Below are 13,484 nucleotides of genomic sequence, written 5' to 3' on the forward strand. Positions count from 1 at the left end.
TCCCTATGGGTCCCTCTGGGTCTCACTGGTCTCTATGGGTCCCCATGGGTCTCACTGGTCCCCATGGGTCCCTCTGGGTCCCTGTGGTCCCCCCGGGTGTCCCCGGCCCCTGCGCGCAGCCCAAGGTGGTGTGGCTCAAGAACCAGGCGGTGCTGGGCCCGGACCCGCGCTTCCTGGCGCGGCACTCGCAGGGGGTGCTCACGCTGCTCATCCGCAAGCCGGGGCCCTTCGACGGCGGCGTCTACGGCTGCCGCGCCGTCAACGAGCTGGGGGAGGCGCTCACCGAGTGCCGCCTCGACATCCGCGGTGAGCGCCCCATGGGGGGCTATGGGGGGCTATGGGGCCCTATGGGAGTCAATGGGGTCCCAATGGGGTCACAGAGGGGGGCTATGGGGTCTATGGGAGTCAATGGGGTCCCAATGGGGTCATAAGGGGGGCTATGGGGCCTATGGGGGGCAATGGGGTCCCAATGGGGTCATAAGGGGGCTATGGGGTCTATGGGAGTCAATGGGGTCCCAATGGGGTCACAGAGGGGGGCTATGGGGCCTATGGGGGGCAATGGGGTCCCAATGGGGTCACAGAGGGGGGCTATGGGGTCTATGGGGGGCAATGGGGTCCCAATGGGGTCATAAGGGGCCTATGGGGTCTATGGGAGTCAATGGGGTCCCAATGGGGTCATAAGGGGGGCTATGGGGCCCTATGGGGGGCAGTGGGGTCCCAATGTGGTCACAGAGGGGGTCTATGGGGCCTATGGGCGTCAATGGGGTCCCAATGGGGTCATAAGGGGGCTATGGGGTCTATGGGCGTCAATGGGGTCCCAATGGGGTCATAAGGGGGGCTATGGGGCCCTATGGGGGGCAGTGGGGTCCCAATGTGGTCACAGAGGGGGTCTATGGGGCCTATGGGAGGCAATGGGGTCCCAATGGGGTCATAAGGGGGGCTATGGGGTCTATGGGAGTCAATGGGGTCCCAATGGGGTCATAAGGGGGGCTATGGGGCCTATGGGGGGCAGTGGGGTCCCAATGGGGTCACAGAGGGGAGCTATGGGGTCTATGGGGGGCAATGGGGTCCCAATGGGGTCATAAGGGGGCTATGGGGTCTATGGGAGTCAATGGGGTCCCAATGGGGTCATAAGGGGGCTATGGGGTCTATGGGAGTCAATGGGGTCCCAATGGGGTCATAAGGGGGCTATGGGGTCTATGGGGGGCAATGGGGTCCCAATGGGGTCATAAGGGGGCTATGGGGCCTATGGGAGGCAATGGGGTCCCAATGGGGTCATAAGGGGGCTATGGGGTCTATGGGCGTCAATGGGGTCCCAATGGGGTCACAGAGGGGGGCTATGGGGTCTATGGGAGTCAATGGGGTCCCAATGGGGTCACAGAGGGGGGCTATGGGGCCTATGGGAGGCAATGGGGTCCCAATGGGGTCATAAGGGGGCTATGGGGTCTATGGGAGTCAATGGGGTCCCAATGGGGTCATAAGGGGGGCTATGGGGCCCTATGGGGGGCAGTGGGGTCCCAATGTGGTCACAGAGGGGGTCTATGGGGCCTATGGGAGGCAATGGGGTCCCAATGGGGTCATAAGGGGGGCTATGGGGCCTATGGGGGGCAGTGGGCAAGGCAGTCATAAAGGGGGTCAATGGGGTCCCAGTGGGGTCATAGAGGGGGTCAATGGGGTCCCAATGCGGTCAATGGGGTGTTGGAGGGGGTCAATGGGGTGTTGGAGGGGGTCAATGGGGTGTTGGAGGGGGTCAATGGGGTGTTGGGGGGTCAATGGGGCTGCAAATGGGGAGAGGGTGGCGCAGAACCAGGGCAGGATGGAGATATGGGGGGGGGGGTCCCTCATACATGGGGGGGTCCCAACACCCCCCCATCTGTTCCCACACAGTGCCCCAGTGAGAGCGGTGGCTGGATGAGACGGTGAGGGGGGGGTAATTATGGGGTGTTAATTACGGGGGTCTAATTTAGGGGTGTTTAATTGGGGGGTTAATTATGGGGGGGTTATTAAGGGGCTTATTAGGGGTGTGTTTAATTGGGGGGGCTGCTTGGGGGGGTCCTTTATGGGGTTTAATTAGGAGGGTTTAACTGAGGGGTTTCATGTGGGGGTGATTAATTGGGGGGTTAATTATGGGCGTGTTTAACGGGGGTTTAATTTGGGGGTGATTAATTGGGGGGGTTTAACTGGGGGTTAATTATGGGGGGGTTAATTATGGGGGGGGTTTAATGAGGTGGCTTACTTGAGGTACACATTTAATTGGGGCATTCACTGGGGGGGGATCAGCACCTAATATTGGGGTGCTGCCCCCCCCCCCCCATGACACCTCCAACACCCCCCCCCCCTTAGGGCCGCAGGACTTGAGGGGCCCCCAGGCTAAATGGAGCCCCCCCCCCCTTGAATAAATGGAACCTTCCAACCTGTGTCTGTGCTTATGGAGGGGGGGGACCACATCAGAGCACAATGGGGGTGTCCCCATCTCCCTCCCCCTTTCCTGGGGGGCTCTGCCCCCCAACCTGTCCCCATGGGGGGGGGGCCGACAGAGCAGGGGGGGTGCCGTGGAGAAGGAAGAGGAGCCGGAGCCAGCGGGTGAAGAGGAGCTGGAGGCTCCATAGGGATGGAGCCAGGAGCTGCAGGAGGAACGCGCGCCCCGTGACCAAGCGCACCCGGAGGCGGTGCCGGCGCCGGCTCCATAGGGAGAGACGGACGCAGGAGAGCGGGAAGAGCCTGGCCAGGGAAGAGGGACAGTGATGGGGGGCGCGTTGGGGGGTGTTGGGGTGCGTTGGGACGAACGCGTTGGGGTGAACGCATTGGGATGGACGCATTGGGACGCGTTGGGGGGCGTTGGGACGAACGCGTTGGGGTGAACGCATTGGGATGGACGCATTGGGACGCGTTGGGGGGCGTTGGGATGAACGCGTTGGGACGCGTTGGGGGGCGTTGGGGGGCGTTGGGATGAACGCGTTGGGACGCGTTGGGGGGCGTTGGGGGGCGTTGGGACGCGTTGGGACGCGTTGGGACGCATTGGGGGGCGTTGGGACGCATTGGGGGGCGTTGGGATGAACGCATTGGGACGCGTTGGGGTGCGTTGGGACGAACGCGTTGGGATGCATTGGGGTGCGTTGGGATGCGTTGGGACGCGTTGGGGGCGTTGGGACGCATTGGGGTGCGTTGGGACGCGTTGGGACGCGTTGGGGCGCGTTGCGATGAACGTGTTGGGGTGCGTTGGGACGCGTTGGGACGCGTTGGGGTGCGTTGGGATGAACGCATTGGGACGCGTTGGGATGCGTTGGGGCGCGTTGCGATGAACGCGTTGGGATGCGTTGGGACGCGTTGGGACGCGTTGGGGTGCGTTGGGACGCGTTGGGACGCGTTGGGGTGCGTTGGGACGCGTTGGGACGCGTTGGGGCGCGTTGCGATGAACGTGTTGGGGTGCGTTGGGACGTGTTGGGACGCGTTGGGGTGCATTGGGATGAACGCATTGGGACGCGTTGGGGTGCGTTGGGATGAACGTGTTGGGACGCGTTGGGATGCGTTGGGGCGCGTTGCGATGAACGCGTTGGGACGCGTTGGGACGCGTTGGGACGCGTTGGGATGAACGTGTTGGGGCGCGTTGGGACGCGTTAGGATGCATTGGGGCGCACTGAAGGGGACGCACCCCACGAGCTGCAGCTCCTCGTGATCCTCAGGGCAGGGAGGCAGCGGCCGAGCCAGGAGCAGGAGGTCGGGAGCAGGGAGGTGAGGGGAGGAGGCGGCGATGGCGACGGTGACGGGGCCGGCGGGGTCCCCGGCGCGGGTCACCTGCGGGGGCACACGGGGCACGTACAGCACACACGGGCTGGGCAGTGATGGTGGGGAAGGTTCATCATGAGCATAGACGGGATGTATGAGCTATATACGGGATAAAGGCATGATACGGCGATATATAGGCTATATAACCATGGTGATATATGTACCCATACAACAACACGTGAGCTATCTAATGATGCCATAGCATACAAACACTATATAATCATGATATATAGAGCATTATAATGATGCCACACAGGATATATAACGATATATACGCTATATAATAATAATATATAGAATACATAGGGTCTATACAGGGCACTCTTAGGCTATATGATGACATATGGGTTCTACAATGCTATACAGCCTATACGATGATAGCATATAGTATATATAGGATCTATATAACACACTCATAAGCTATACAATGATGATATATATGCTATATATGATACATAAGCTCTATACAAAGTATTCATACACAATATAATGATGATCTATAGGGTCTATATAGGGCACTATTAGGCTATATAATGATAGTATATGTTATATATGATATATAGGCTCTATAGAGCGCACTCATACACTATATAACGATAACATATGTGATATATAGGGTCTGGATAGGGCACTCACACACTATGTAACGATCTGTGTGATACACAGGGTCTGTAGGGAGCACTCATAACCTATACGATGATGATGTATATATTATACATGATACATAGGATCTATACAAGGCACTCACAGGCTATATAACGACGATATACGGGATTTATAGGGTCCATAAGGCGCGCTCCCCCTCACCTGCAGGAACTCGCTCTCCAGCAGCCGCAGCTCCCTCAGCGGCCCCAGCTCCCCCCGCGCCAAGCAGCGCCACAGCCGGCCCATGGCGGGGCGGGCACCGCGGGGCTGGGGCTGGGGACCGGGGGGGGGGGATCCGGATGGGACCGGGGAGAGCACCGGGATGGGGGGGGGCACCACACACGGAGGTACCGGACGCTCCGCGCCTCGGCGCTGCCGCCGCTCAAGATGGCGCCCGGACGCCTCAAGATGGCGCCCGCGGCCACGCGCGCCGAGGCCGGCAAGCCACGCCCCCCTGTGACCCCGCCCGTTGATGCGCGCAGAGCCGCGCCCTTATTTGGCCATGGCCACGCCCCCTCCCCTGATGACCGCGCCTCCTAGTCCCTCACGTTGGCCACGCCCCCTTCCCGGCCTCCGCCGCGCGGCCAAGATGGCGGCCGGGCTCCGGTGGCTGTCGCTGTCGCTGCTGGCGGCGGCGGCGCTGGGCAGCGGCGGGAGCTGCCGGGGCGGGCCCGGGATGAGGGTGAGCGGCGGAGGTGGGGGGCGCTCATTAATATGCATGAGGGGCGGGGTTTGATGGGGATCGTTAATATTCATGAGGGAGCGGGGGCATGGTCACGTGGGCTGGTGCCCTGGCGCAGCGGCTTGATGTAGGGCCCCAAATGTGCGTCTAGAGCTCATTAATAGTAATGAGGAGGCGTGGTCCGAGGACATTAATATTAATGAGGGGTGGAGGGAGGGACGCTGAGGGTGGCGTAATTAATATTGGTGAAAGGAGGGTGAATATTCTCCCGAGTTCATTAATATCACTAAAGAATGTGTGTGTTCATTAGGGAATCCAAACCTCATTAATATTAATGAGGGGGTGCGCGCGTTTATGTTAATTAGGAGGGTGTCTCGTGATTAACACTGCTTGTTCATAGTGCGTGCTGAAGCTCATTAATAAGCCAACGGGTTATATTGGGTGTTGTCTCATTAATATTAATTAGTGAATAATGAGGGAAGTGGTTTAATCGTTTATATTAATTAAGGAAGAGGAGAAGGTACATTAAAGCTTATTATTATTAGCGACTGTAGTAGCTTAGTCGTTAATATTAATTAGAGGATAGGTGCCTTATAGGTGGGGTTTGTTTCATCTCATTAATATTAATGAGGGGCGGCTGTTCGCGATTATCAGCTCATTAATAATGGAGCCGCATTCAGCTCTGGTTCTGGTCATCAATATTAAGGAGGGGTGGGTGGAGTCGGGTGTGGCTCATGAATATTAATGAGGGCGTCCCCATTGGCCCCCCATGGCAGCCCTCGGAGGCGCGCGACGCCGAGCCCTGCTCCCTGCCTCTGGAGCACTCCTTTGAGCCGGGTAAGCCTTAACCCCCCCCCAGCACGGGGGGGGCCCATAGGCCCCATTGTGTCCCCATTGTGCCCATTGAGCCCCTATTGTGTCCCCATTGTGTCCCCATTGTCCCCATTGAGTCCCCATTGTCCCCATTGTGCCTCCATTGTACCCGTTATCCCCATTGAGCCCCCATTGTCCCCATTGTGCCTCCATTGTACCCGTTATCCCCATTGAGCCCCCATTGTCCCCATTGTGCCTCCATTGTACCCGTTATCCCCATTGAGCCCCCATTGTCCCCATTGTGCCTCCATTGTACCCGTTATCCCCATTGAGCCCCCATTGTCCCCATTGTGCCTCCATTGTACCCGTTATCCCCATTGAGCCCCCATTGTCCCCATTGTGCCTCCATTGTACCCGTTATCCCCATTGAGCCCCCATTGTCCCCATTGTGCCTGCATTGTACCCGTTATCCCCGTTGAGTCCCCATTGTCCCCATTGAGTCCCCATTGTCCCATTGAGTCCCCATTGTCCCCATTGAGTCCCCATTGTGCCTGCATTGTACCCGTTATCCCCATTGAGCCCCCATTGTCCCCATTGTGTCCCCATTGTCCCCACTGTATCCCCATTGCCCTGTTGTGTCCCCATTGTGTCTCCATTGTCCCCATTGTGCTTCCATTGTCCCTGTTATCCCCATTGTGCCCCTATTGCCCCCCCATTGTGTCCCCATTGCCCTGTTGTGTCCCCCTTGTGCCCCCATTGCCCCAATTGGGTCCCCATTGTCCCCATGTGTCGCCATTGTCCCCATGTGTCCCCATTGCCCCCATGTGTCCCCATTGCCCTCATTGCCCCCATTGTCCCCATGTGTCCCCATTGCTCCCATTGTCCCCATTGCCCCCATTGTCCCCATTGTCCCCATTGTCCCCATTGCCCCCATTGCCCCCATTGCCCCCATTGCCCCTATTGTCCCCATTGTCCCCATTGCCCCCATTGTCCCCATATGTCCCCATTGCCCCCATTGTCCCCATTGCCCCCATTGCCCCCATTGCCCCCATTGCCCCTATTGTCCCCATTGCCCTCATTGCCCCCATTGTCCCCATGTGTCCCCATTGCCCCCATTGTCCCCATGTGTCCCCATTGCCCCCATTGCCCCCATTGCCCCCATTGTCCCCATGTGTCCCCATTGCCCCCATTGCCGCCATTGCCCCCATTGTCCCCATTGCCCTCATTGCCCCCATTGTCCCCATGTGTCCCCATTGCCCCCATTGTCCCCATTGTCTCCATTGTCCCCATTGCCCCCATTGTCCCCATTGCCCCCATTGCCCCCATTGTCCCCATTGTCCCCATTGTCCCCATTGCCCCCATTGCCCCCATTGGCCCCATTGGCCCCATTGCCCTCATTGCCCCCATTGTCCCCATGTGTCCCCATTGCCCCCATTGTCCCCATTGTCTCCATTGTCCCCATTGCCCCCATTGTCCCCATTGCCCCCATTGCCCCCATTGTCCCCATTGTCCCCATTGCCCCCATTGCCCCCATTGCCCCCATTGGCCCCCTGCAGACGATGCCCCCCGCTTCCGCCGCCGGGGGACCCTGACCTGGACCCCCGGGCCCGAGCTTGGGCTGAGCCTGGCGCAGAAGCAGCTCACGGAGGAGGAGCGCAACCAACTGCGGGTACGGGGGGGGCCGGGGCATGGGGACACCCGGGGGGTGTGATGGGGACCCCCCATAGGGGTGATGGGGACATGGGGATACCCATAGGGGTGATGGGGACCCCCTATAGGGGTGATGGGGACCCCCCGTAGGGGTGATGGGGACATGGGGATACCCATAGGGGTGATGGGGACCCCCCATAGGGGTGATGGGGATACCCCATAGGGGTGATGGGGACATGGGGATACCCATAGGGGTGATGGGGACCCCCCATAGGGGTGATGGGGACCCCCCATAGGGGGTGATGGGGACATGGGGACACCCGTAGGGGTGATGGGGACCCCCATAGGGGTGATGGGGACATGGGGACACCCATAGGGGTGATGGGGACCCCCATAGGGGTGATGGGGACATGGGGACACCCATAGGGGTGATGGGGACATGGGGATACCCATAGGGGTGATGGGGACCCCCCATAGGGGTGACGGGGACCCCCATAGGGGTGATGGGGACCCCCCATAGGGGTGACGGGGACCCCCATAGGGGTGATGGGGATACCCATGGGGGTGATGGGGATACCCCATAGGGGTGATGGGGATACCCATGGGGGTGATGGGGATACCCCATAGGGGTGACGGGGACCCCTATAGGGGTGACAGGGACCCCCCATAGGGGTGACGGGGACCCCCCATAGGGGTGATGGGGACCCCCATAGGGGTGACGGGGACCCCCATAGGGGTGATGGGGACCCCCCATAGGGGTGACGGGGACCCCTATAGGGGTGACAGGGACCCCCCATAGGGGTGACGGGGACACCCATAGGGGTGACGGGGACCCCCCATAGGGGTGATGGGGACCCCCATAGGGGTGATGGGGACCCCCATAGGGGTGACGGGGCCATGGGGACCCCCGCAGGAGGTGGCCGCCAGGGACGGGCTCTACCGCGTGCGGATCCCCAGGCGGGCGCCGGGGCCCGGCGAGGACTCGGGGAGCTCCCACGTCACCTCCTTCGTGCGCGCGGTCAGTACCGGGGGGTGATGGACCCGGATCCCGGGTCCGTGCATCCCAATGTGCCATGGACCCGGATCCGTGCATCCCAATGTGCCATGGCCCCGGATCCGTGCATCCCAATGTGCCATGGACCCGGGTCCGTGCATCCCAATGTACCATGGACCCGGATCCCGGGTCCGTGCATCCCAATGTGCCCTGGACCCGGATCCGTGCATCCCAATGTGCCATGGACCCGGGTCCGTGCATCCCAATGTGCCCTGGACCCGGATCCGTGCATCCCAATGTGCCATGGCCCCGGGTCCGTGCATCCCAATGTGCCCTGGCCCCGGATCCGTGCATCCCAATGTGCCATGGACCCGGGTCCGTGCATCCCAATGTGCCCTGGACCCGGATCCGTGCATCCCAATGTGCCATGGACCCGGATCCGTGCATCCCAATGTGCCATGGACCCGGGTCCGTGCATCCCAATGTGCCATGGACCCGGATCCGTGCATCCCAATGTGCCATGGCCCCGGGTCCGTGCATCCCAATGTGCCATGGCCCCGGATCCGTGCATCCCAATGTGCCATGGACCCGGATCCGTGCATCCCAATGTGCCATGGACCCGGGTCCGTGCATCCCAATGTGCCATGGACCCGGATCCGTGCATCCCAATGTGCCATGGCCCCGGATCCGTGCATCCCAATGTGCCATGGACCCGGGTCCGTGCATCCCAATGTGCCATGGCCCCGGGTCCGTGCATCCCAATGTGCCATGGCCCCGGGTCCGTGCATCCCAATGTGCCATGGACCCGGATCCGTGCATCCCAATGTGCCATGGCCCCGGATCCGTGCATCCCAATGTGCCCTGGACCCAGATCCGTGCATCCCAATGTGCCATGGACCCGGATCCGTGCATCCCAATGTGCCATGGCCCCGGGTCCGTGCATCCCAATGTGCCATGGCCCCGGATCCGTGCATCCCAATGTGCCATGGACCCGGATCCGTGCATCCCAATGTGCCATGGCCCCGGGTCCGTGCATCCCAATGTGCCATGGCCCCGGGTCCGTGCATCCCAATGTGCCATGGCCCCGGATCCGTGCATCCCAATGTGCCATGGCCCCGGGTCCGTGCATCCCAATGTGCCATGGCCCCGGGTCCGTGCATCCCAATGTGCCATGGACCCGGGTCCGTGCATCCCAATGTGCCATGGACCCGGGTCCGTGCATCCCAATGTGCCATGGCCCCGGATCCGTGCATCCCAATGTGCCCTGGACCCGGATTCGTGCATCCCAATGTGCCATGGACCCGGATCCGTGCATCCCAATGTGCCCTGGACCCGGGTCCGTGCATCCCAATGTGCCCTGGACCCGGATCCGTGCATCCCAATGTGCCATGGCCCCGGGTCCGTGCATCCCAATGTGCCATGGCCCCGGGTCCGTGCATCCCAATGTGCCATGGACCCGGATCCGTGCATCCCAATGTGCCATGGCCCCGGGTCCGTGCATCCCAATGTGCCATGGACCCGGGTCCGTGCATCCCAATGTGCCATGGCCCCGGATCCGTGCATCCCAATGTGCCATGGACCCGGATCCGTGCATCCCAATGTGCCATGGACCCAGATCCTTACATCCCAATGTCCCATGCGCCCCTATCCCATATTGCACATCCGTTTCTTGTGTTCCCATCTCTGTGTCCCATGCCATGTATGGCGGTATCTGCATATTCTTGTGTCTTATACCCAATATCCCATACCCTATACCCCATATCCCATATCCCATACCCCATACCCCATATCCCATACCCCATACCCCATACCCCATACCCCATACCCCATATCCCATATCCCATACCCCATACCCCATATCCCATATCCCATATCCCATACCCTATACCCCATATCCCATATCCCATACCCCATACCCCATATCCCATACCCCATACCCCATACCCCATACCCCATACCCCATATCCCATACCCCATACCCCATACCCCATATCCCATATCCAATACCCCATACCCCATATCCCATACCCCATACCCCATATCCCATACCCCATACCCCATATCCCATACCCCATATCCCATATCCCATATCCCATACCCCATACCCCATATCCCATACCCCATATCCCATATCCCATATCCCATACCCCATACCCCGTTCCCCACACCCCGTTCCCCACACCCCGTTCCCCACACCCCGTTCCCCACACCCCGTTCCCCACACCCCGTTCCCCACACCCCATCCCTTCTCTCCCCGATGCCACCCCCGTGTCCCTGCCCGTTCCCAGTGCGCGCTGCTGGAATCGCGCCTCTCGGACGAGCTCTCGGTGCACGTGGACGTGGCCGGGAACGTGGTGGCGCTGGGGCTGGTGGTGGCGGCACCGGGGACCTGCCGGGGCGCCCCGGTGCAGGACCCGGACCTGGAGCTCTTCAACAGCACCGTGGTGCTGAGACAGCCCCTGCCCGCGGCCACGTGAGGAGGGATGGGATGGGGTGGGATGGGATGGGGATGGGATGGGATGGGGATGGGGATGGGATGGGGTGGGATGGGGATGGGATGGGATGGGGTGGGATGGGGTGGGATGGGATTGGGATGGGATGGGATGGGGTGGGATGGGGATGGGATGGGATGGGGATGGGATGGGATGGGGATGGGATGGGGATGGGATGGGGATGGGATGGGGATGGGGATGGGGATGGGATGGGGATGGGGATGGGGATGGGGATGGGATGGGGATGGGGATGGGGATGGGATGGGGATGGGGATGGGGATGGATGGGGATGGGATGGGATGGGGATGGGATGGGGATGGGATGGGGATGGGGATGGGGATGGGGATGCGATGGGGATGGGGATGGGATGGGGATGGGATGGGGATGGGGATGGGGATGGGATGGGGATGGGGATGGGAATGGGGATGGGGATGGGATGGGGATGGGGATGGGGATGCGATGGGGATGGGAATGGGGATGGAGATGGGATGGGGATGGGGATGGGATGGGGATGGGGATGGGAATGGGGATGGGGATGGGATGGGGGATGGGATGGGGATGGGGATGGGATGGGGATGGGATGGGGATGGGGATGGGATGGGGATGGGATGGGGATGGGGATGGGGTGGGATGGGGATGGGGATGGGATGGGGATGGGGTGGGGATGGGGATGGGATGGGATGGGGATGGGGTGGGGATGGGGATGGGGATGGGTGGGATGGGGATGGGATGGGGATGGGGATGGGGATGGGGATGGGGTGGGATGGGGATGGGATGGGGATGGGGATGGGGTGGGGATGGGGTGGGGATGGGGTGGGATGGGGATGGGCTGGGGATGGGGATGGGGATGGGGATGGGGATGGGGTGGAATGGGGATGGGATGGGGATGGGTGGGGATGGGGTGGGATGGGATGGGATGGGGATGGGGATGGGGATGGGGATGGGGAGGGGTGGAGCTCATGAGGGGCAGGTTTGGGCTCCACGTGACCCCCCCCCATGGCTCCCCCAGCCCCGAGACAGCAGCGTTCATCCGGCACCTGGAGCAGGAGCAGGCTCAGCGCGCCCGGAACCCGCAGGAGCAGCGCTCCTTCTTCGCCAAATACGTGAGGGCACCCCCAAAACACCCCCAAAGAGACCCCAGAAACCACCCAAACCCGCCCCAAAATCAGCCCAAAACCAACCCCAAAACTACCCCAAAATCAGCCCCAAACCAACCCCAAAACTACCCCAAAATCAGCCCCAAACCCACCCCAAACCCACCCCAAAATCAGCCCCAAACCTACCCCAAACCCACCCCAAATCCACCCCAAACCAGCTCACCCCCCCCATCTGTCCCCCCCAATAATCCCCTCTGTGTCCGCCCCAAACCCCTCCTGTCCCCCCAACCGCCCCCTCTCACCCCATAGGGGTCCCCCAAACCCCTATCCCCCCCCCTGACCCCGCCAAACTTGCCCCCCCCTCTTCAGATCCCTTTGGGGGGGGATTTGGGGGTGACCCCCTCCTTCCCCCCCCCACAGTGGATGTACATCATCCCCATCGTCCTCTTCCTCATGATGTCCGGAGCCCCCGACGCGGGGGGGGGACAAGGGGGAGCCCCAGGGGCTGGGGGGGGCGGGGGGGGGCGGTGACCCCCCCAACCCCTCCCTCTTTGTATGGAGCCCCCCCTATTTTGGGGGTCATTAAATAAACCCATTTGTGCCCCCCCCATTTTGCTGCTTGGTTTTGGGGGGACCCAACGAAGCGGGGAGGGGGGAGCAGCCCCGGTCCCTGTGACCCCCCCCCAAGGCACCCCAGGGTGGGAGATTCCCCCCTCCCCATTCATTCATTAAGCCGGAGGTGGGCGGGGCTTAGGGGGGGAGTGGGCGGGGCCTGGCGGCAGGTCCGGCCAATCAGAGGAGGCTGGCGGGGCGGCAGCTGTGGCGCGCCCTGCCGGTGGGCGGGGCGTAACGTAGCGGATAGCGCGGTGGGCGGGGCGGGGGGGGGCAGTGGGCGGGGCTTAGCGCCGGTACCGGGGGAGGGGGCCGCGCTCATCGCGCCGGTACCGGGCGTGTGGGCGGGGCTTGCGGCGGTGGGCGGGGCCAGGCGGTGGGCGGGGCCAAGCGGAGGTGGACGCTGTTGGGGGGGGGCGGGGCCGGGGAGTCGCCGCTGTCACCGCGCCGGGGGCTCCGCTCCGCCGCTGCCCGGGGCCGCGCCCGGCACCGCCGGTAGGAACCGGGGGGGGGGGGAACCGGAGGGATGGGGGGGGGGGGGAATCACCCATGTGGGGGGTAAAGAGGGGGGGGAATGGAATCGGTGTTACCGGATGGAGGGGGTTGCCATGCACCAGGGAGGGGTCGTGCAAGGGGATGGGGGGGGATGTTAATGGGGGGGGGCCCTTTAAGGGGGGGGGGCCCGTGGAATGCACGCAGGGACACGTGCAAAG

General features: G+C 61.9%; 3 protein-coding genes across 6 annotated transcripts; 2 read left to right on the forward strand and 1 right to left on the reverse strand.

Moving 5' to 3' along the window:
• The first annotated feature begins 7 nt into the window (after nt 1-7).
• LOC308232565 (myosin-binding protein C, fast-type-like) lies at nt 8-1,922 on the forward strand. Its single transcript, XM_080639775.1, has 2 exons — nt 8-306; nt 1,888-1,922. Exons 1-2 carry the CDS (start codon nt 45-47, stop codon nt 1,896-1,898), a joined length of 273 nt encoding a protein of 90 aa, XP_080495901.1. The 5' UTR covers nt 8-44; the 3' UTR covers nt 1,899-1,922.
• A 418-nt stretch (nt 1,923-2,340) lies between these two features.
• Nucleotides 2,341-4,772, reverse strand: GARIN5A (golgi associated RAB2 interactor 5A). Of its 3 annotated transcripts, none has more exons than XR_013958846.1 (3): nt 4,535-4,772; nt 3,653-3,885; nt 2,341-2,721 (listed from the first exon to the last, which is right to left on the reverse strand). XR_013958846.1 is itself a non-coding variant. In XM_080639779.1 (3 exons), exons 1-3 carry the CDS (start codon nt 4,675-4,677, stop codon nt 2,448-2,450), a joined length of 501 nt encoding a protein of 166 aa, XP_080495905.1. In that variant the 5' UTR covers nt 4,678-4,772; the 3' UTR covers nt 2,341-2,447. The 3 variants fall into 3 exon arrangements, 2 of the variants coding, with proteins under 2 accessions (XP_080495905.1, XP_080495904.1); XM_080639779.1 differs by having other exon boundaries at nt 3,653-3,795; nt 4,594-4,772; XM_080639778.1 differs by having other exon boundaries at nt 4,594-4,772.
• A 232-nt stretch (nt 4,773-5,004) lies between these two features.
• Nucleotides 5,005-12,690, forward strand: EMC10 (ER membrane protein complex subunit 10; the record flags this gene model as incomplete). Of its 2 annotated transcripts, XM_080639777.1 has the most annotated exons (7): nt 5,005-5,113; nt 5,890-5,950; nt 7,483-7,595; nt 8,490-8,594; nt 10,859-11,043; nt 12,072-12,165; nt 12,580-12,690. In XM_080639777.1, the coding sequence occupies exons 1-7, from the start codon at nt 5,021-5,023 to the stop codon at nt 12,688-12,690; spliced, it is 762 nt and encodes a 253-aa protein (XP_080495903.1). In that variant the 5' UTR covers nt 5,005-5,020. The 2 variants fall into 2 exon arrangements, with proteins under 2 accessions (XP_080495903.1, XP_080495902.1); XM_080639776.1 differs by lacking the exon at nt 12,580-12,690 and having other exon boundaries at nt 12,072-12,532.
• Between the last annotated feature and the right edge of the window lie 794 nt (nt 12,691-13,484).

This window comes from Psittacula echo (assembly GCF_963264785.1).
Source record: "Psittacula echo genome assembly, contig: SCAFFOLD_162, whole genome shotgun sequence".
Classification (NCBI taxonomy): Eukaryota; Metazoa; Chordata; class Aves; order Psittaciformes; family Psittacidae; genus Psittacula; species Psittacula echo.